Source organism: Alternaria viburni (genome assembly GCF_023758015.1).
Source record: "Alternaria viburni strain BMP 2772 chromosome Unknown scaffold_5, whole genome shotgun sequence".
Classification (NCBI taxonomy): domain Eukaryota; kingdom Fungi; phylum Ascomycota; class Dothideomycetes; order Pleosporales; family Pleosporaceae; genus Alternaria; species Alternaria viburni.
The window spans coordinates 1,421,593-1,443,130 of record NW_026055774.1 but is presented as its reverse complement, the minus strand read 5'-3'; the positions used below and the strand labels follow the sequence as shown (position 1 = coordinate 1,443,130).

The window sequence follows — 21,538 nt, the reverse complement described above, 5'->3', positions numbered from 1 at the left end:
CCAGCGAAGTATCTAAGGAACGTGCTTCAACTCCGCTACCACGTTATGCATGCCCAGGTAATGAAACAGCTGCAATATCCTATATACACAGAGCCCCACTGCAATATCTCATACACTTTAACAACCCAACAATCTACATAACTGTACAATTGGTCGCGGGCTTGTCTGTATACTTGTACTTGTAATGGCTCTTGTGCCTCCTTCTCTTTCGCCTGCCATCGCAGTATCCATTGTAGTCGCTGGCATAGCCATCGTCGTAGGCACCAAATCCGTTGTCGTACATCATCGGTTCATGCATAACCATCCCTGAGCCGCCCATCATCGGTCCGTTCGTGATCATCGGAGCATGCGACATCATGCTTTGAGGGCCATAAGGGCCAGTGAGGCGGTGGTCATAGGTAAAGCCCTGATTCATGGGAATCATAGCACCAGACATGGGTCCAGAAGTGATCGCTGGGCCTCCCCACCCACCAGACATGAACGGCGCGCTGCCCCACTGACCCGGGATCGCGTAGTTGCCACCAACGTGGTTTCGAAGCATTTGGTTACAACCCCAAGGTCCTTGAACCATTTCAATCGTCTCTCGATCTGCAAATCCGCCGTTACAAATAGGACAGGTGTATGGCGGTGCAATTAGTGTCTGATAGGTTTGGCGGTTGGGGCAATTGAGGAGATCAGAAAGAAAGCCGCAAGGTTGGCTCATGGAGATCCAAGAATGACCGCATGTTGGCGAGTCGTATAGAGTGCAGCCGCACATGTCGGACGGACAGAGAAGTTGCACAAGGTGTAGGTCTCGGGTAGTCAGACGACACAGGTCGAGTGTCGATAGTCCACCACTCAGCAGGATACGATTAGGCCAAGAAGGGGTGTTGGTAGTTGCGATGGGCTGAAGAGGGCTTCAAATCGTGAAGCGAAGAGTCTTTGATGGAGTGCGATCATGGAGCGACAGACGTGGGCGTAGAGGATACTGGAGACTGATCTGATATTGCTGATATATATAGTACATCCTGGAGTGCGATGTGAAGTATGGAGGCTTTTCGTGTTTACGCATTCATCGTTGGGAGTGAAGTCTGCCACGTTTGCCCCTTGATCGTTGTTGGATTCCAGGTTGTGATTCACGCGTGGCGCGATCACTATTCTTTGGGATCCTTCTTGTCAAGCAAGTCAACCACACGCTTTTCTTCGGCATCGGCGTCCTCCTGAGCCTGGTTCTTGATTTGTTGCATGAGCTCGTACAGCTGACCAATTTGTTGATCTATGATCCAGTCAGTAGGCAACGTTTACACATGTTGGTAAACCTACCGCTCATCTTGTCAATCTTTGCTTTGTCCATCTTGGCTTCCTTCCATGAATCTCCTTCGAGCATTTGACAATATGTTTGCCATTCCGATAAAAATCCGATCTGTCCATGTCAGAAACTGTGATGCATAGCCACCACCCTGAATTGATCGCAACTCACTATTTGCACGGGGTTGTCGATGTCCCTGTGCGCTCTGAACTCGGCCTTGACGTACATGTCACCAAGTAGTCGCTCTTCCACGCCCAGCCTTTTCCTATGTGAGCGTAGCAGGCGACGGTAAAGCGGTATTGGCGGCAACAAGGCAGCAGGTGCTGGCCTAAAGGGCCTAGATGCGCCTGCATCTGTTGCTGTAGCTAGTAACCGCGTGTAGGCTCTCATACTGGCACAAAAATTGGATGAAGCTTCAAAATGTTGCGACAGAGGAAATGTGATGCATTCAAGAAGTGATGACCTCAGCCTCGGCTCTACTTTAGACTAGGGTGCTCCTTCCACTCCAATTGGCCCACACCGACACCTCCGATCTCGAAACAAAATCGCAACCATGCTGCCAACACCATCCACATCCCACGTCTGTTTTGATCGCGTGTACGAACCAGCCGAAGACTCATATCTGTTACTCGATACGCTCTCTTCTGCGTCGGAAACCGCATACCTGAAAGAACGATTCGGCGATGCTTCAACAACCCCACCGTTGGTGCTTGAAGTGGGCGTAGGATCAGGCGTCGTGTTAGCCTTCGTCGCTGCGAATGCACGCACCATATTCAGTCGCCACGATGTGCTGACACTCGGGGTTGATATAAACAGCTTCGCCTGCAAAGCTGCTTCTCAAACAGTCCGCGATGCCATCACAGAGCGGGAGAATGGACGCTCGGTCTTCATCGATGTCGTGAACGGCGACTTAGCAAGTGCTATCCGACCGCACTCTGTCGATGTCTTCATATTCAATCCACCATATGTGCCAGCTGAGTTGCCCGATCTGACGAGCCACGACAAGTACAACACTGTGCCGGAAGGAAAGACAGCGACGTCATTCGAACAGGACTCGTATCTTCTAGAGTTATCGTACGCCGGAGGCGAGGATGGCATGGTGGTAACCGATAGAATGTTGGAGCAGCTGCCGGAACTATTGAGCTCAGATCGAGGTGTCGCATATGTGCTGTTGTGCGCGCAGAACAAGCCGGAAGCTGTCAAACAGCGGATAAGAGATTGGGGTCCGGGCTGGATGGCGGAGACGGTAGGATCCAGCGGAAAGAAGGCGGGTTGGGAAAAGTTGGTGATCGTAAGAATTTGGCGAGACACAGACTGAGGAGGAACCTGTGACTGGCACGAAGAACGCGAGTGGACTTGGTTCAACTGAGGGTTGAAGCGTGGGTACAGAACTTTGCGTCCATCTCGACCAGAGCTGTCCTTCGACCAGGATAGTGATTGTGGTGGATCGACTTGACCACTCTATTGTGGTAAGGCAGGAGAGCGAGCGTCGGTCTTCGTTATTTGGGCGTCTCCTTGTCGTCCAGGTCAAAAGCTTTCGCGACGAGCAGCGATAATTCGTTAATGGTAACACGCTTGATCTCCCAGACGTTTGGCTTCCAGAAGAAGGCTTCGGTTTTGGTGCGTTCAGCACTGTGATCAGCCCCAGCTGCTGTTGTTACTTTGCGCGTGGCTATGCTTGTGCTGGATGAGATACAGTGGAGATAATCCTGACCAGCTGGAGGAAGAGTAGAGTAGGGTTGGGAGCTGAGGCAGGACTGTATGGGTAGATAAAGAAACCGAGCTCCCGGAGGAGGTGTTGTTGCGCGATATGTTGTCCAGATCAACAACGCCAACTAGTAGCACATCAATCGTACCATGTGATTTCATGTCACATCAGGACATATCATACATATTCTTATACACAACTATACATGAGATTGCCCATTCCCCAGCGCCCTGTATCGCAAAACACTACCAGAACTTGACGTTCTTCTGGTACCAATAACTCCAGCTCTTTCTCCTCTCCTCTTCTGCCTTCCGCTCCATTTCCAGTCGATCTTGCTCTTCCCTCGCCCTCCGCCGAGCCTCCTTCTTTGCCTCAATACTCGCACGCTTCTTCTCCATGAGCTCTTGTGCTTGTTTTATGCCGGCCTTTTCCTTGGATCGGTAGTACTGGCATACTTGATAGGACACGACGGAGACGCCACACCAGGTTGCTACGGCCCAGTTGGAGGATGTGATGACCGGCTCTATGGTGCTGTCAGTACATTGCCCTACAGTCCAATCTAGGAGTTTCTTGTCACGTACTCCCTATTATAGCGGCCAAACTTCCTCCTGCAAAGCCAGCTGCTAGTCCTTGCAATTGACTGTCTCGTACGCAAGGGCGCTTGTGAAAGTTCAAGTAGTACTCCGGCCCAAGACTGCGTACTGCGTCGATATATGTGGGGCCGCCATCTGATGTCTTTTCTCCGCCTGCTGTATGCGCTGTGCCTCCGGGCATAGTGTTTGCCGGCGCGCGGGGCTTTGGCGGCAGCGCATTCAAATCGACGGTATTCCGCGTGTCGTCGGCCATGGTGGTGTGATGGGTGGGTTACTGGAGGACGGCGGGGAGGCAAAATTCGCGCGCGTTGTCTCTACTGGAGATTCGAGGAGAGTTTTCGTATTCGTGGTTGCTGGTATTCCGACTGTGTTAGGGTGAGTCGCAGTTGATTCACTTTCTCAGGATGCGGAATAGGCCCGAAAATATGCAGCATGTATGATCCCACGAGATCGGGGACAGGATGTGGCTGTGCTCAGCCACACCAAAATCAATCTACCGAAACGGGGAAAGCGCACAACACGCTCGCGCGCGTCGCGTCCAGCATTTGCCGATCCACCCTTTAGGACTGCGAGACCCTCGACAAGACACTCCCACCGCCAATTGTCGATACCCCGTCTTTTCGCTCTTTCACTGTCCCAATGATACCCTGACCTGCATACTTAGCATTTAATACTCTTTTACCTTCTGCCACCACACACCATGGCGCCACGACGCGCAGGTCAGCCCTTCCGCCGGGTGGGCAAGCTGGGCAACACATCCTACGGCCCACGGAAACCCAAGACGGTCGATGCCTCGTCACTCCGCAGCGGCGAGGGCACCTCGCAAAACGAAAAACTCGAATCCACGCGCCTCGCCCACCGCATCGATGAGACTATGGGCTTCGCACGCTTCGACTCAGGCAAGAAGAAAGTGGGATGGCTCGTCAACATGCATTCGACAACAATAGAAGACGAGGACGTACCGGGTGGTAGAGCCGGCGTAGACTTTTACTTCATTGGCGACGAAGGCGACACATTCAAAGCGACGCTCGAATACGACCCATACTTCCTGCTGGCGATCAAGAAGGGCAGGGAACAAGACGTGGAAGAATACTGCAAGAAATCGTACGAGGGCTTGGTGAAGTCGATCAAGACGGTCGAGAAGGAGGATCTGAGCATGCCAAATCATCTGACAGGATACCGGAGAAGGTTCTTGCAACTCACATTTGCCAACGTAAACGACCTCTTGGCTGTCAGGAAAGCGGTCGCACCAGTGGTAGAGAAGAACAAGAAGAACGTCAATGCGATGGATACATATGCCGAGGTTGCAAAGTGAGTCCAGCTCGTCCCCTCTGCGTATACAATGGCTAACACGCACACAGTGGCAACGGCGCATTTGACTTTTTTGATAACGACGAGTACGAATACGAGAAACGATTTACGACTACCGTTGACGCGAGCGATTTCATTTTAGACATTCGGGAATACGATGTTCCCTACCACGTACGAGTGGCTATCGACAAGGACGTTCGGATCGGAAACTGGTACACGGTCGAGGCCAAGCATGGCGTAATAAGCATCAAGTGCATAGAGGACCGCCTTACACCAGCGGATCCCGTCGTCATGGCCTACGATATCGAAACAACGAAGCTCCCGCTGAAATTTCCCGACGCAGCTATCGATCAGATCATGATGATATCGTACATGATCGACGGTCAGGGATTTCTCATCACCAACCGCGAAATCGTATCAGAAGATATTTCGGACTTTGAGTACACGCCAAAACCAGAATATCAGGGTCCATTCATGATCTTCAACGAGCCGGACGAGAAGGGGGTGCTGGAACGTTTCTTCGAACACATCAAGGAAGCTAAGCCAACAGTCATGGTCACCTACAACGGAGACTTCTTCGATTGGCCGTTCGTCGAAGCAAGAGCTAGCGTACAGGGTATCGACATGTATCAAGAGATTGGGTTCAGAAAGAATAACGAGGACATCTATCAGTCAGACTATTGTGCTCATATGGATGCCTTCTCTTGGGTCAGTCGAGACAGTTACCTACCTCAAGGAAGTCGTGGTCTGAAGGCTGTTACTATGGCTAAGCTTGGATACGACCCCGACGAGCTCGATCCGGAACTCATGACACCTTATGCAGCTGAACGACCGCAAACACTTGCAGAGTACTCTGTCTCCGACGCTGTCGCGACCTACTACTTATACATGAAGTATGTGCACCCGTTCATCTTCGCTTTGTGCAAGATCCTACCACTCGGGCCAGACGACGCGCTGCGCAAGGGTACAGGTACCCTTTGCGAGATGCTTTTGATGGTGCAGGCATACCAGAAAGGCATCGTCCTACCGAACAAGCATCAGGCGCCGAAGGAAGCTTTCTGGGAAGGCCATCTTCTGGAGTCCGAGACTTATGTTGGTGGTCACGTCGAAGCGCTGGAAGCTGGCGTGTTCCGAAGCGACATCGCATATAATTTCGCTGTCGACCCTACGGCTATTGATGAGTTGCTCCACGATCTCGATGCGGCGCTTAAGTTCAGCATCGAGGTTGAAGAAAAGAAGAAGATGGAGGACGTCGTCAACTACGATGAGATCAAGGCCGAGATCGTTGAGAAGCTCATGCAGCTCAAAACTACACCGAATCGTAACGAGCGACCCCTCATCTACCATTTGGACGTTGCATCTATGTATCCGAACATTATGACAACTAATCGTTTACAACCCGATTCCATGATTGACGAGTCAAATTGCGCGGCTTGCGACTTCAACCGCCCAGGAAAAACGTGCGATCGCCGAATGCCATGGGCTTGGAGAGGTGAGTACCTCCCAGCTAAACGCGACGAATACAACATGGTCCGAAATGCTTTGGAAAACGAGCAATTCCCTGGAAGATTTCCCAATTCGCCAAAGAGAACATTCCAAGAACTGTCGGAAGACGAACAGGCTACTCTGATTAGGAAGCGTCTGACCGACTACTCCAAGAAGATCTACCACAAGGTCCACGATGCTACGACAATCGAGCGAGAGGCCATCATCTGTCAGCGTGAGAATCCATTCTACGTCGACACCGTCAGTGGCTTCCGTGACCGACGTTACGATTTCAAGGGCAAACAGAAGGTCTGGAAGGGCAAGACGGAGGCACTCAAGGCAGCCGGCGCTCCTGCTACCGAAGTTGAGGATGCAAAGAAGATGATTGTTCTGTTTGACTCTATGCAGTTGGCTCACAAGGTCATTCTCAACTCCTTTTACGGATACGTCATGCGAAAAGGATCCCGTTGGTACTCCCTCGAGATGGCCGGTGTCACTTGCTTGACTGGTGCCCGCATCATCCAATTGGCCCGCTCTCTAGTCGAGCGCATTGGACGACCCCTGGAGCTTGACACCGACGGTATCTGGGCTATTCTACCAGCGACCTTTCCGGAAAACTTTGCTTTCAAACTCAGCAACGGCAAGAAGCTGACGATCTCGTATCCTTGCACGATGTTGAACCACTTGGTCCACGCGCAGTACACCAACCACCAGTACGAGACACTGGTAGACCCAGAAACCTTCCGGTACGAGAAGCATAGCGACAACTCCATCTTCTTCGAAGTCGATGGGCCGTACAAGGCCATGATCTTGCCGACATCGAAGGAAGAGGATAAGAACTTAAAGAAGCGTTATGCTGTGTTCAACCACGACGGTAGCTTGGCGGAACTGAAGGGTTTTGAGGTGAAGCGTCGTGGTGAGCTAAAGCTCATCAAGAATTTCCAGGCTCAGATCTTCAAGTTCTTCTTGGAAGGTACAACACTGGAAGAAACGTATGGAGCCGTCGCGAAGGTCGCCAACCGATGGCTCGATATTCTCGACACTCGTGGAGCGACACTGGCAGATGAAGAGCTCATCGATCTCATTGTGGAGAACAAGAGTATGACGAAGACGTTGGAGGAGTATGGAGCGCAAAAGTCTACTGCTATCACAACTGCCAAACGTCTCGCTGAGTTTTTGGGCGAACAGATGGTGAAAGACAAGGGTCTAAACTGCAAGTACATCATCTCCAAGACGCCCAGGAACGCTCCCGTCACTGAACGTGCCGTTCCTTTGGCGATCTTTTCGGCAGAGGAAACTGTCAAAAGGTACTTCTTGAGGAAATGGTTGCGAGACGATCCTGGAGAGATGGACCTTCGTTCTATCCTTGACTGGGATTATTACCGCGAACGTCTGGCATCTGTCATCCAAAAGCTCATTACCATCCCTGCAGCATACCAGAAAGTCCGAAACCCCGTTCCCAGGGTGCCGCATCCTGACTGGCTTGACCGCAGGATCCGTCAGAAGGAGGACAAGCTCCAACAGACAAAGATGACGGATATGTTCAGCAAAAAGGTGTTAACCAACGGCGACGCCAACGTTGCGAACAACAAGCTGTCTGGAGATTTCGAAGACTTCGGCTCTGCAAAGCTAACGCAGAATCAATCCCAGATGAAGAAGGGCATAGTCACTAAGATGGTGGCGAAGCGCAAGGAGCCCGAGCCTGCAGTACCTATTGTCGACCCATACGCCGCACTTCCCAAAGTCATGCCAAGCATCGATAAGGACTATTCCGGATGGTTGATGTACCAGAAACAGAAGTGGAAGATTCAGCGAGAAGCACGGAAGCGCAGACGACAACTGTTCGGAGAGAAGGCTGTTGATGCGTCCGATGCGATCGGTAGCTTTTTCAGGAACCAGGCTCAATCTTTGTACATCAGTACATGGCAGCTTGTTCAGCTGCGACCGACCGAGACGCCAGGCGAGGTCAGAGCTTTCGTCCTGATCGACAAGAAGATACACGCCCTCAAGATCATCGTGCCTCGACAATTGTATCTGAACCTGAGGAGTGAAGATCTTCCAGATGTCTCGATTAGTGGGTGCTCTGTGGAGAAGGTCGTCAACCATTCTCTGCCGAACGGGCATCCATCGATCCATCTGTTCAAGCTCCAGATGTCGGAAGAGACATACGTCCAGGAAGCAAACAGTATTTCAGCATTGTTCAACCATTCCAGTGTCGAAGGCGTATACGAGAAGCATGTGCCACTCAATATACGAGCCATACTTGAGCTGGGTAGTACCTGCACATTCGACGAGTCGCAGAAGGGTGTGCTCGGAAAGGGTCTTGAACAAGGTTTCGATCTGTCGGCACTGCGAAAGGTACCGACAAAAGAGCCATACCTGGCTGAGGCACCGTTCAACTATCTATACCTCTATCACGTCAGCAGCGGAGACCGCAACATCTACGGTATCTTCTCAACATCAAAGAATGAGGCGCACATTGTCATCCAGAACAAGTCCAAGGATTCTCAGGGTATGCCTAACGTCGACCGCATCTACCGGGATGCACTGCAACGACGGATGGAAGACAGCAATGGCGAACCGTGGCAGACTATGATCGAGTACCAGGATGACATTCATTTCAAGACAACGATGGTGACTACAAAGCGGAAGGCCCTTCTTGAGGTCGGGGACATTGTCAAAAAGATGAAGGCAGACGAAAGCGGGCCCATGATTGTGGTCATGCAGTCGCCAAACCAGGCTCTTCTCTCCCACGACATTCCTATCCTTAAGGAACTACCCATCTTACCGCTTCACCCTGATGAGACTGATAAGCAACTACCACCACTCGGCTGGCAGGCGTTCATTGCCAGGCGACTAGTAGGCCACTATCTTGATCTTGGGTCCTGGGTTGCCCATCTGCTGGAGCTTGCTCGCTATGGAGACGTCCCGCTCTGCAACCTGGAGAGCAACGACCCACGCTTCCTGATCGATATCGCATATGCACGACGCTTGCAGAAGGAACGAGTGATACTCTGGTGGTCTGGTCAGGCGAAGCCAGATCATGCTGGGTACGAGAAGGATGACATTCTTGGACCCCTGGAGACGGTGGACATGCCGTCGGTAAACAACCCCGGTACGTACTCGTCAGTATGCATCGACATCAACCTTCGTAACCTCGCTATCAACACCATCCTGTCGTCGTCTCTGGTCAACGAGCTTGAGGGTGCAGACTCTGTTTCCTTCAACCCATCTTATGATTCTACGGGTGACGGCTCCCACGTCATCGTGTCAGACAACGCTTTTGCAGGCGCCGGTATCACCGTCCTCCGAGAGATGGTAAAGGCATGGTGGGTTGAAGCTGTTCAAGCCGGGCACGGCTTTAGTATGGCCGATGTCATGGTTCAACATCTCGTCCGCTGGGTCAGCAGTCCGGGATCGTTCCTCTACGACCGTGCACTGCACTACTATGTCCAGATGATGTCGAAGAAGACGCTACAGCAACTCATGACAGACTTCAAGCGTGTTGGCTCGCACATCGTGTTTGCTAGTCCGAACCGCCTGCTTCTCCAGACAACCAAAGCCGAAGTAGGCAACGCTTATGCGTACAGTCAGTACATCATCAAGACGATCAAGTCGAAACCGCTCTTCCAGTTCATGGAGCTTGAGATCAAAGAATACTGGGACTACCTGGTCTGGTATGATGAGTTCAACTACGGAGGCAAAGGATGCAATGAAGTCACCGAGGACGAGACACAGCCGGTTGAAAACATCATGTGTTGGCAGCTTGCACAGTTCCTGCCGCCGAAGTTCCAGCCTACCTTCAACGATTGGGTCGTTGAGTTCATCGAACTCATGCACGCACGGAAACGTCCTGGAATCACGGAAGACGGCTCGACACCCAGAGTCACACAGATTCCGCTTCGACCACTGACTGTCGATCCGAACGAGCAAACGCAGATCCTACCGAAGCAGTTTACTAGACCCCTGTCGAAACAGATGAACGTTTTCGCTAAGAAGCAACACGCAGAGGTCTTGGATCCACTCTTCGCATCCGACTACGTCTTCCCCGAACTCCCGGGCTCGCATCTCAAGCTCACAAATCCGGTCTTGCAACTCGTCAAGAGCATCATGCAAGTATTGAGCCTGGATCGTGCCATCTCGCTCGAAGCGCGTGCGCTGCGAAAGGAGTTGCTGAACCTCTTCGACATTCGCGAGTTCAGCGCGGAAGCCAGCTTCACCAACCCCAGTGCCGCCCTCATCGTTCGAGGCGTTATCTGTGATGATTGTACATCTTCACGCGACCTGGACCTTTGCCGCGACTCTTCTCTGCTTCCGGTCATTCTTCCCGACAGCGATGCCGCCCCCGTCCTCCCCAAATGGAAGTGCGATAACTGCGAGTCAACCTATGACAAGCGACGCATCGAAGAGCAACTCGTCGGCGAAGTGCAGAAGATGGTACTCGAGTGGTGTACGCAAGATCTGAAGTGCGGCAAGTGCAAGAGGCTACGCAGCAATGAGTTTATGGAACACTGTGCTTGCGCAGGCGAGTGGGTAGCTACGAAGAACAAGCAGGAGATCAAGAGGAAGATGAATGTGTACGGCAATGTTGCAAGATTCTATACATTGGGCATGTTGGAGGCTGTTGTTGAGGAGTGTTTGGAGAGTTTCTGAAGGGCATGTGAAATTGCTGCATGATGGCGATCGATCGGTACGGCGTTCTTGTCTTGGGTATGTGTGCGGAATCGGGGCGCGCGGCGTCCTCGGTCTTACTCCGCATGGGTTTTGATATCGATTTCCCGGGCTTTTCCTGCCCTGTAGCATTTAGAGGCGTCTGGAGCGACTAAGTGGGGTAAAGGTCCTCCATTCGTCCACTTCGCGTCTTGTTTATCCCGACGTACATGTAACAAACAACCCTTGTAACAATCTTATCAGTTCATGAAATCACGACCCTTGCTCACTGCCGATTTCTGATCAACAGTGATGAGCAGCGATCCGGATGCAAAAAGCCAAGAAAGGATTACGTTTGAGGCATGGGAGGTAGGAGCGGGGCTTGCGTCAACTTGGTCCTGGGATGCCGTGCGAGCACGCCATTTGGGGCTAAATGATCGCAAACAACAACATGGATTCAGATATGATGCGATAACATCAGAATGAGGGGATGAGGGGGAGACGAGGCTTGGGAAGGCAGGGATCGATCGGATGAGAGTATATATAAATAAATAAATCTTGCTTTTACGTGTTTTCAACGGCTTTTGTGTAACGTTCTTGATCACATCCATTCGAGGAATTGAAGAGACACACATACCCAGCTCTTCATAATTCCACTTATCCTTTTCAAGACCGAGCTCCTGCCGTCCAATTGGCTCGAGTACCTTCACCAAAATGGCGCCAGCACTCACTTCTCCCTCGCCTAGTGCACCACACACACTCTCCGACCCAACCACTATAACCACAAAGAAAGCCCCCAAATCCATCTTCCCAGATGGAATACGTACATCAGGCCAACACGAGCCCATCTACTCCCTCTTACAACCCTACTCTGCCTTCCCCAAAGAAATAACCGGCCCAACAGCATGGAGCAAAACAGACTACGCATCCAACCCCGAACGCTGGACGCACATCTTCTCCGCCGACGAAGTGCGCGAGATGAGCGAAGCAGCAGATGCCTTCATCGCCTCTGGAACACCCTTGACAGGCATCACTAAAGATATATTCCCACTTCCCAACTTCTCAAAGTTTCTTGAGCCGTTGCGGAAAGAATTGATCGATGGAAAGGGATTCATTCTCTTTAAAGGTATGCCTGTTGAGCAGTGGGAAAACCAGAAATCTGCTGTTGCGTACATGGGTCTCGGAACGTATCTGGGTTACTTTGTGAGCCAGAATAGTCGGGGTCATGTACTTGGGCATGTGAAGGATCTGGGTGAAGATGCCACGGCGATTGATAAAGTGCGGATTTACCGGACGAATGCCAGGCAGTTCTTCCATGCCGATGATTCGGATCTGGTGGGGCTGTTATGTGTGGCTAAGGCGTTGGAGGGTGGGGAGTCTGATCTTGTAAGTCATGTTGCGATTTCCTGAGTTCGCAAGACATCTCCAAAAGTATGCGGTTTTGCTGACTCGTTGCGTGTACAGGTCAGTAGCCATGAAGTGTGGAATGATCTTCAGAAATACCACCCTGATGTTGCCGAACTGCTCACCCAACCTATCTGGTACTTTGACCGCAAAGGCGAGACAAGCGTGGGACAGAAGGAATGGATCAAAACCGCCGTTTTCTACCTCGAGACGGGAGAGAATCCAAGGGTCTACAGCAAGTAAGCAAGCGCCCGAAGAACCACAAAGTCCTCAGAATTTCAGACTGACAGAACCGTCAACAGATTCGACCCCTACTTTGTCCGTTCCTTGACCCGCTTCTCGGACGCAGGTCTCATCCCCGCTCTTTCCCAGGCCCAAGAACGCGCCATTACCGTTCTCGAGGAGACATGCCAAAAGCATGCGCTGCACATGATTCTGGACGTGGGCGATATCCAGTTCCTGTCCAACAACCATATATTCCACGCCAGAACAGCGTACAAAGACTATGCGCCACCGGCGCCAAGGAGGCACTTGATGAGGTTGTGGCTGAGTACGCCGGAGGGAGAGGGTGGATGGAAATTGCCGTTCCATGACAGTAACGAGAAGAAGAGGGGTGGGATTCAGGTCAACGATACGGCACCCGTTGCACCGTATGATGCGGAGTAGTCGGTTATCGCGGGCGATTCGTATCTAGCTTTGTAAGTAGCCTGGGAACGTTTGTATAGCAAAGAAAATCGGAGATTCGCAAAAGACCGTAAAGTGTTGCGATTCAATGTGGTATCATTCTTCTCTCGAGGCGCGACCTTTGCACCAACCCTTGTGTTTGACCGCCACACATGTTGGACTGTTCCTGTACGTGCAGCTGATCCAACAATGATCCTACTGCGCGTCAAACTTTGGTGTCGTGTGCAGTAATCCATAATCTCAATCTTCCAAATTTCATAGCGCAATTCCCTGCCCTCTTGCGACGCCGTGATGCGCATCTGCGGGTGATCTTCTTGGCCTTCAATCTCTGTTGTCTTTTTCTGCACCTAGAAACCCCGTCCGCGTCCCCTGCCACCGCCGCCTCTTCCGCGACCACCTCCACCACGTCCACGGCCTCCTCCGCGGCCACCGCCCCTTGCACCACGGTCACCACCGCCGACCTCTTTCCTTGCCTTGTTCTTGGGCTTGGGCGCGTCGTCGATGAGAAGTGTGTCGAGCGGTAATGAATCGGGGAGGATGATGTAACGGATTGTGGAACCGCGGACGGTCATTGTGTCGAGGGCTACGGTGTCGCGAGACTTGGGCGTGTACTTGACGGCTCTGAGCGCGACATTCATGAGCGGTGAGACGGAGGTGATTGTGCCGTTTACGATAGTGCCTGCGCTCCTGTCAGATCATGTTTCCAGGAAGTAGCTGAAGGTTTCGATGTAAAAGCGTGCTTGCGCAACCATAAGAAGACGCGCTCGCAACAGAGCTGCTGTCGCCAGACAACAACGCGATGAGAGTAGAAAACAGAAGGAAGCATGGGCTTTACTGACCATTCTTGAGCTCGACTGTGACCGTCTCATTCTGGCACTTCATAAGAAACCTGCGCGAAGCCGTTAGTTGCAAGTCTCGCAGAAGTTGAGGGCTAGCCTACCTGACGAGCTTCATGACTGCTGCTTTCCGACCTGGGCAGTAGTATAACTCGGAGTAGTTGTATGGGTATTATGCTATCGGCGATTGGATATGGTATAGCTGCTGCGGCGCGAAGATACTCGCGGGGAAGCTCCGACTAGGAAATTGCGATCGAGCTTCAGGCTGCACGGACCAAGGTTAATCCGTGACCGAAGTCACGTGCTCTGAAATTCACGCCCTCAAGATCAACATCAACATCACGACCTTGTACTACACAAGCAATAGGATGAAATTCGGCCTGAAGCATATGACTTCCTCGTCTCCTCTGAATTACGTACGATAATTCTAGTATACATACCGAACATACAATGACACGTTACTCATTCCTTCCTTCGATAAAAGAGTAAGTGCCCCAACGTCCCTCAGCCGACCCTTGGCCACCCTTGCGCTGCTTGCCTTTACCTTCGTGCTTGGTACGAGGTTCTGAAGTAGGCCGTGTAATCTTCAACGACCGATCTGCTTTTATCTGCCGAACTTTTGGCGACCCGCCTGCCCTGCGAGAAGAGCTTATGCTGTCTGGTGTATAGAAGATCTGCTCAGATTGTGCCTCTTCTCGAGCAGTAACCGGAGCTGCGTTCAAAGCTTGTTGCATCTCATCACTCGAGGATTGATATGTAGGCGCTGCGGGTTCGTACTGTATCGGTCTGTGTGTGATGTCGAAGCTGTACGTCTCCTTCAAGTACTTGGCGATGGCATGGTTCTCTTCCTCAGTGCCACTGCCGTAGTAACTCTTCAGCTCCTTTGCTACGAGCGTGTCCAGAATAACGCCTCGGTTCAGCGGTTTCTCACCCGCCTGCTTAGAAGGATTGTTGCTCGGTAGCGCAACTGTGGCATCCCAGCGCAGGCCCATAGCGGCAAGTCTGTCTCTGCCTGACCATCCTGTAGCGCGCAGTGGGGTTTCCTGAACAAAGCTTCTGACGCGCTCCTCAAGGTCTTCCCAGCTAACTTGCTGAACAAACCAAGGTCGCAGCATCTCTTCAACGGCGCCAGAAAACCCACTGAACGATTTGTTCGAATAGTACAGATGTTGGATCTTGCCCATAAGAAAGCCCACATCCACTCCCGTGATGGTAGGATTTACGCCGACTCGGCGCAAAAGCTCATGCCAGTCTTGGAAGATGTGCTTTCGAAGGCCCACTTCAGAGTCGACCTGTAGGGCTTTAATAAAGCGGCATAGAACTACACGAGCTTCTACTTGTGTCACCTCGCCAGCGATGTCGATGACTGAAGTATCGAATAGTTGAGGATGGGTCTGGGTGAGTAAGCGCGCTCGTGCTTTTTTGAAATATACAGCCGCTAATTTGCGTTCACTGATGGCTTCCATGGCCGCGTCTAGGGGCATTTTCAACGCAGCCTCGTATTTCTTGTTCCGAAGATAACCTCGTAGGTGGAACTCAAGCTGTTCCACTTTTATGATATCCTCGATACCGCCATTGACATGTCCTCGGCGGGGGTCGAAAGGTGGTGCTAAGTTTGCTGCTCGTAGAGGCTCCATGATGTCGCTTGGTAGGAGATCTCTGCTACTAGGGTTGACGCCCAAGCTGTATAGGAGAGTGCGGTAATGTTGAGACAGAAAGCGCGCATCCAACGCAACGAGCCTTTTCGCTCGATCGACAATCTGTATCCTCATTGCCGGCGTCAATGGCCCGTAGAAGTCACTCAAGACTTGTCGTCCTTCTGCTTCGGCACGCAAGCGCGCAGGGAGACCCATTTCTTTTCGGCACTCCGCGACAAGAATCTCTAGATCAATTCCGAAATTCCCTGTAGCGTACGGTAAACTCGATTCGATGTTCCTAAAGGTCTCGGCAGATGGCTTTTCGTAAAAGGCAGGGTTGTCTTTGATGAGGGTCTTAATTTTCCTCATGTAGTCCTGTCTTTCTTCTTCTCCGGGAAACAAAGAATAATCCCATACCGAGAAAACCCCTTCACCGGCTGCGGATTGTGTGGATCTTGTAGGAGTGTAGAGCTTTTCGCCCGCAGGGTTACGGTATCCACCATTGATATACATGATGCTTGGATCCTTGGAAGCCCTTTGCTCTATGCTGGTGATTCTGGCGACAAGGATAACATGATCTGCGATGGGAAATTCATGGGTGACCTTGCACTCCATCGCAGCCAACACCTGTTCCCCCAATACCTGCGGCGCAAGAGAAGGCATATCACTAGGGTTATAATGATGCCTGGGCTTATCGAGATTAGGCTGATAGAGTCTAAGTTCCTTTGATCGCAGATTGTAGGCATCCGGATGGTTCCCTCTACAAAATAGATCGACGACTTTCGCACCGCCTCTGTCAGCGGAGGGGTAATGAACGCGAAAAAGGCCATTGGCTGCCCGGATAGCGTCTAAGGTCTTGGACGGTTGTTTGATGTTGAAGGAAATCGTAGGCGGATCGAGTGTGACGGTGCTAAGTGAAGAAACGGCAACGCCCATGGGAACGTGTTTTTGAGTATCGGGGTCGATACTTTTGACCGTGAGAACTGCGACCGAGCTCGGAACGTTACGCATCACTCTGCGCACCGAGTTCTTGAGTCGCTCTTCCCCCAGCTCCGCCTCAGAGAGCTCAAAAGAAGCATCTTGCTCTTCCACAGGCTCCTGCGTGTTTGCTATCTCCTCTGATATGCTTTCTGCCGGTCGTAATATTTGTACCCCTCCTCTTCCTGATATCCTCGGATTCTCCTCCCCAGCTCCTATCGCTTCTTCCTCATGCGATTGCGACGGGGAGTGACTTTGTTGTTGCAGCAGACGAGTCGTATTATAGTAGCGTGGGGCGCAGATGCCGTTGCAGGGATGTGTATCGCGACGAGGGTATTGAGAGGTAACTGCACATGGTCTTGACCGTTCTAAGAGGATATTTAGTATATATGTATCAATGCGCACTAAGGCACTAACGAGTGTGTTGATTCCATCTGTAGAAGGCTGCGAAAAAGCGCGAAGCCGGGCGCTGCGAGAGCGCCATGTTCAGATTAAAATCGTCCGGCTTGACCACATGCGCCGAGGAGCAGGAGCGCGCTATGTTTCGAGAAGACGCGACTGTTGGAGGGCAATTGGGTGCGAATGACGAAGTGCGCGGGTTGAAGATGGAAATGTTAGATCGGCCAAGGCTGACCTCCGCCTCTTCGCCGCAACTTTCCTCGCCAACTTCAACACACGACCCCAGCACAAGTCACTATGGCGTCTCCAGTACCCTCAATGGGCGCACTGCGCGTCCTCCGACAATCGATACAGCCTCAAATACGCCAGACGAATCAAGTACGACACGCGACGCTTCTCCGCCGACCCAAGCGACCCTACACCTTCACCCAACTCGTGACCCTCTCTGACGGCAGCTCCTTCACCCTACGAACCACAAACCCACAGCCCGTATACAAGAGCGCAAAGGACCAACGGAACTCTCCGCTGTGGAACCCGAGTTCACACAAACTACTGAATGTCGAGGAGGATGAGGCTGGAAAATTGGCGGCTTTCAGAACAAAGTTCGGACGAGGATGGGATGCTGAGACTGATGCCGAAAAGGTACGTCAGCGAGAAGGAGGCTGAGAGAGTACACTACGAACATTTTGGCTAACTCCTGGACAGGGCAAGCAGACAGAAGACCATCTTCTCGATCTTATCAGTAGTCAGGGCAAGCCGCCAGGAAAGCCGACCGATGCCACCAAGACACCACCTGCGAAAGCGCCTGCATCGACGCCTGCGAAACCAGCCGCGAAGAAATGAGGAATTTGTATACAAGACAACGAATGCCACAATACCATGGCACCATTGTGCAGCACGTTGCAAATGTGGATGGGGTTTCATTGCAGGGTTCGACGACAGGCGCACACTATTACAGTCATGCAATCCTTTCTGTTCCGCTAGTAAACAGTCAGAGTGCCTCGTGAGTTGTGTTGGTGTCACACAATGGGAAGACTCGTGCCCAGATGCGCCCATGTACCGCTCCACACTCCTCGCTCGACTCATACAGTCAAGTATCTTCAAAACCCACCCACCAACGAACAATGACTTACACACAAAACCTTCTTTCTAAACTCTCTCAATTGAAGTTCATATCTCAGTGATCGATTCCATTGAACACCGCACATCATCATGGCAAAGTCCAGCCACAGCAAGATAGTCTGTGCTACGCCTCACAACGACGCCCAGCGAAAAGTTACAAAGCCTCCAATAAAGGGCAAGGCGGCCCCGAAACCAACAAGCAATCGGCATATGAAGGGCTGGGTACATGAGGAGGATTCTCCCGACTTGTCTAACATCATCATCGGTGACCCCAAGGACCCCAAGAACATCATCCATGGCAAAAGGACGCGGAATGGCTCTCACATGAGCGAGTCACAGCTAGGCAAAGCTACAAATCCGATCACTCTACCAGACGACGACAATATATCAATTCAGACAGCAAACGCCCATGCAGCGTCTCCCACGGCGTCCCCCAAACACAAAGACAGAATATCTACAAGATCTCTCGAGGAGGCGGCGCCCGACACGGAAAGCGATAACAACCCACTAGCACGAGCCGAAGAGGACAATAGCTTGGTCGCAGAAGAACGTGTATCACCTAGAGAACTCAGCTGTAGCATTCTGGCTCTCATCAACCATTCTTTGCAGGTCGCGGATGAAGCAGTGGCATACATGCAAAGTGTCAACGATCACGAGGTACTAGCACGGGAACTGGATCGCGGTGTGGAAAAAGTATTAACCGGGCGGGTGAAGAAGAGGAAGGTCAAATTTGCGGCCTGAGCAGAGGTTGTGGTAGTTTGATTGGGTGTTCATGCTTGGTGGACGATGATGAAGGTGCATATTTTTATCAAGGTCTTTACATGTTATGGAATTAATTATTCTATGATCTAATTGCTGTTTCCATAGCTAGTAATACAAACATAGTGTCTTTGCGTTGGCAGTCTCATAAATAATGATCTATCTTCTGTGAATCATAAGAGCTCGATGACAGACCTAGTACATCAAGTACGACTATATACACGTACCACCCCAACTCCCGCCCACGAAATCCAAAGAAGAGGTACATAACGCAAACATCAAAACGCAAACAGCCATGACGTCCAAACCATACAGGCAAGCTTGCCACTGGTGACATGCATTAAGATCAAACCACACCGTCCCCAATGACCCTCCGCTCATGACCAACCCACTCATCTCCCTCACTCCTCACACTCCCCGTCCGCTCCCTCCCCTCCTCATCAATCTCCACCTCCCTCGTATGAATAGTCTGCACCCTAATATTATTCAACTCGACCTCATCCCCAAACTCCTCTCGTGTGGGTGTGCGGTACATGCCGCGACTTGGGGCGCGGAATTTGCTGGGCGGGGACGAGGATTTGCATTCCGTTGTGACGCTCGAAAGCACTAAACGTGGTGAAGTCTGCGGACGGTTGTTGTGATGTGGATTGTGTGTGTTGATCGAGCAAGGGAAAACGTTGAGGCTAGGTCTTCGGGAGTTTGCGCCGCTGTTGGTTCTGCTGCTGCTGATGCTGATGCTGTTGCCGCCGGTCGGCGACACGTCGGCCATGCCCTTGATGGTGATGATTTCACTGCGCAGCTTTTCTTCTGTGTTTTCTCCGTACATCAACTTGCTTTGCCGTCTTTGGTGTGATGTTGTACCGTGTCTTGAACCAATGTTTTCGCCTCCCGTACCGCTCGTTGCGTCGGTAGTCATCATCGTCTTGTCTTTGGATGTGACCCAATGTAGCACCAGCGAACAGAACAGAATATCGGCGTTGCAGCAGATGAAGCAGATCCAGGCTGGTTCACCTTGCAGTATCATGAGGACGGTCAGGTTGACGACGGACGTGGTGAGGGTGGCGAGGGAGCCCATGAGCGAGCGCTTGGCTATCCGACGGAGTGTAGGGTTTGTGTTGTTTTGATACGAGTAGAGACTGCGGAGGGGAACAACGAAGAGAGCAGTCAGGCAAATCTGGAGTTCGGTCAGTTTCATTTGTGTCGGAAAGAACCAGGGTAGGAAAATGGGAGATGTACGTTCACAACGACCTCGAAAATGATCAAGGGTAGCATGGCAATCCTCTGCATGCCAATAATGCATACGCCCTCGTCATCGATGTAGCTTATTCGGCTACGATGCGTCAGTACTCGATCTTCTTTCTCGATGCAAGGGTGGGAATTTGCGGCTTACTAGACGAAATTCAAGACAACCAAGACGGTATACGGCACTTTAGCATCATCAGCGCGGGTTCTCTGGACCTGTTGGTCGCAACGTACGTAGCATGAATAGGCAGTTGAAAAGCCACAGCTTAGTCTTCAAGCGAGGCTTTTGACTCCCCCGAACGACATACTAAATCCAATCAGTAACAGCTCGAACAAGAGAAGAAAGAAGAGCCTTGTACTCACAGCTTTCTCAACAAGGAAATAGTATGTCAGGATCTTCGTCGTCATGTAACACAGCAAACCTGTGCAAGAATTAGTCGCCGGTTCACGCAATCTGGTATCGTAGACTTACACAAGAAGACCCCGCTTTCACAGGCCTGCGGTGAGGAATTGATGCCAACCCCGTGAAGCATAATTGCTGTGGCAAAAACGAACAACGCCGAGTCGCAATATATGATGATGATTACTGATCCATTTCGTTAGGATGATGCGCATCAAATGCCCCGAGAGCGTGTGTTTCGTTGCACATACATATCGTGGCCAAAGGCAGCGCCATCCACTTCGTGATGGACTGAGTTCGTCGCACTGTCACATCTTGTTAGCATTCTCATTCTTTTGAAGTAGCACCAAAAGTTGAAAACCTACTTATGCAAACCGTAAGTGCACCAAAAGTAATGATCTCCAGCATGACACTGATTATCTGTCCCACTCGCGGCACCAGCGCGTTGGCAAGGACGTGACCTTCCATGGTCTCGGTATCGTGTCGTAGCTTTAGCCTCGCCAGAAAAGGTTGTTGCACGTCCAAGTGACCAGATATGAGGAAAGAGAGAAGTAAAAAAAAAAGGTAGAATATTACGGATGATGAAATGAGAAAGAATGGCCACAATCAACCTCACGAACCCGGCTCTGGGTACTACAGCGAGAAGTAGGAAATCCCATGTGCAATTGACCCTTTACCGCAGAATCCGCACCCAAGTGCGCCGGGGCTGGAAAGTGCGCCATCGAACCTTGTACCCATAGTCCTGGCTAGCCACGCCTCTGCTCCTGTTGGGGCCAAAGGACTCTCGTACTTCGTATGCACAACGGTCAGTGCTGGGTTCGGAAGTTTAATGACTGCGACGGAAGCACGTCCGGGGGATCGCCGTTCGCTTCCTAGGGGTAGAACAGAAGGCCTGACGCCAACGCCACTCGTAGGCCAGAAAGTCAGACTGCGGGTGAAGTCTTAGCTTCCTTGACTCATTTACATCCGAGCACAATATAAGTCTGATAGGATGGCTCGCTGTTAGCTTAGTGGGCTCATGAACATAATGAAGGGGAAGAGT

At 51.5% G+C, this 21,538-nt stretch overlaps 10 protein-coding genes across 10 annotated transcripts; 5 read left to right on the top strand and 5 right to left on the bottom strand.

Moving 5' to 3' along the window:
* Nucleotides 1-1,133: 1,133 nt before the first annotated feature.
* J4E79_003377 (uncharacterized protein) lies at nucleotides 1,134-1,366 on the bottom strand (the record flags this gene model as incomplete). Its single annotated transcript, XM_049352272.1, has 2 exons — nucleotides 1,134-1,255; nucleotides 1,303-1,366. The coding sequence occupies 2 exons, from the start codon at nucleotides 1,364-1,366 to the stop codon at nucleotides 1,134-1,136; spliced, it is 186 nt and encodes a 61-aa protein (XP_049213743.1).
* Nucleotides 1,367-1,841: 475 nt separating this feature from the next.
* On the top strand, nucleotides 1,842-2,606 carry J4E79_003376 (uncharacterized protein; the record flags this gene model as incomplete). Its single annotated transcript, XM_049352271.1, has 1 exon — nucleotides 1,842-2,606. The coding sequence occupies one exon, from the start codon at nucleotides 1,842-1,844 to the stop codon at nucleotides 2,604-2,606; it is 765 nt and encodes a 254-aa protein (XP_049213742.1).
* Nucleotides 2,607-3,241: 635 nt separating this feature from the next.
* Nucleotides 3,242-3,842, bottom strand: J4E79_003375 (uncharacterized protein; the record flags this gene model as incomplete). Its single annotated transcript, XM_049352270.1, has 2 exons — nucleotides 3,242-3,519; nucleotides 3,578-3,842. 2 exons carry the CDS (start codon nucleotides 3,840-3,842, stop codon nucleotides 3,242-3,244), a joined length of 543 nt encoding a protein of 180 aa, XP_049213741.1.
* Nucleotides 3,843-4,289: 447 nt separating this feature from the next.
* POL2 (DNA polymerase epsilon catalytic subunit) lies at nucleotides 4,290-11,038 on the top strand (the record flags this gene model as incomplete). Its single annotated transcript, XM_049352269.1, has 2 exons — nucleotides 4,290-4,900; nucleotides 4,951-11,038. The coding sequence occupies 2 exons, from the start codon at nucleotides 4,290-4,292 to the stop codon at nucleotides 11,036-11,038; spliced, it is 6,699 nt and encodes a 2,232-aa protein (XP_049213740.1).
* Nucleotides 11,039-11,749: 711 nt separating this feature from the next.
* On the top strand, nucleotides 11,750-13,105 carry J4E79_003373 (uncharacterized protein; the record flags this gene model as incomplete). Its single annotated transcript, XM_049352268.1, has 3 exons — nucleotides 11,750-12,421; nucleotides 12,500-12,678; nucleotides 12,742-13,105. 3 exons carry the CDS (start codon nucleotides 11,750-11,752, stop codon nucleotides 13,103-13,105), a joined length of 1,215 nt encoding a protein of 404 aa, XP_049213739.1.
* Nucleotides 13,106-13,470: 365 nt separating this feature from the next.
* On the bottom strand, nucleotides 13,471-14,077 carry SMD1 (mRNA splicing protein smd1; the record flags this gene model as incomplete). The annotated part of the gene is made up of 3 exons (XM_049352267.1): nucleotides 13,471-13,802; nucleotides 13,963-14,012; nucleotides 14,064-14,077. 3 exons carry the CDS (start codon nucleotides 14,075-14,077, stop codon nucleotides 13,471-13,473), a joined length of 396 nt encoding a protein of 131 aa, XP_049213738.1.
* Nucleotides 14,078-14,417: 340 nt separating this feature from the next.
* On the bottom strand, nucleotides 14,418-16,109 carry J4E79_003371 (uncharacterized protein; the record flags this gene model as incomplete). Its single annotated transcript, XM_049352266.1, has 2 exons — nucleotides 14,418-15,971; nucleotides 16,014-16,109. The coding sequence occupies 2 exons, from the start codon at nucleotides 16,107-16,109 to the stop codon at nucleotides 14,418-14,420; spliced, it is 1,650 nt and encodes a 549-aa protein (XP_049213737.1).
* Nucleotides 16,110-17,270: 1,161 nt separating this feature from the next.
* J4E79_003370 (uncharacterized protein) lies at nucleotides 17,271-17,816 on the top strand (the record flags this gene model as incomplete). The annotated part of the gene is made up of 2 exons (XM_049352265.1): nucleotides 17,271-17,615; nucleotides 17,679-17,816. 2 exons carry the CDS (start codon nucleotides 17,271-17,273, stop codon nucleotides 17,814-17,816), a joined length of 483 nt encoding a protein of 160 aa, XP_049213736.1.
* A 369-nt stretch (nucleotides 17,817-18,185) lies between these two features.
* J4E79_003369 (uncharacterized protein) lies at nucleotides 18,186-18,836 on the top strand (the record flags this gene model as incomplete). Its single annotated transcript, XM_049352264.1, has 1 exon — nucleotides 18,186-18,836. One exon carries the CDS (start codon nucleotides 18,186-18,188, stop codon nucleotides 18,834-18,836), a length of 651 nt encoding a protein of 216 aa, XP_049213735.1.
* A 364-nt stretch (nucleotides 18,837-19,200) lies between these two features.
* J4E79_003368 (uncharacterized protein) lies at nucleotides 19,201-20,964 on the bottom strand (the record flags this gene model as incomplete). Its single annotated transcript, XM_049352263.1, has 7 exons — nucleotides 19,201-20,028; nucleotides 20,091-20,184; nucleotides 20,245-20,281; nucleotides 20,331-20,403; nucleotides 20,460-20,518; nucleotides 20,748-20,801; nucleotides 20,862-20,964. 7 exons carry the CDS (start codon nucleotides 20,962-20,964, stop codon nucleotides 19,201-19,203), a joined length of 1,248 nt encoding a protein of 415 aa, XP_049213734.1.
* Between the last annotated feature and the right edge of the window lie 574 nt (nucleotides 20,965-21,538).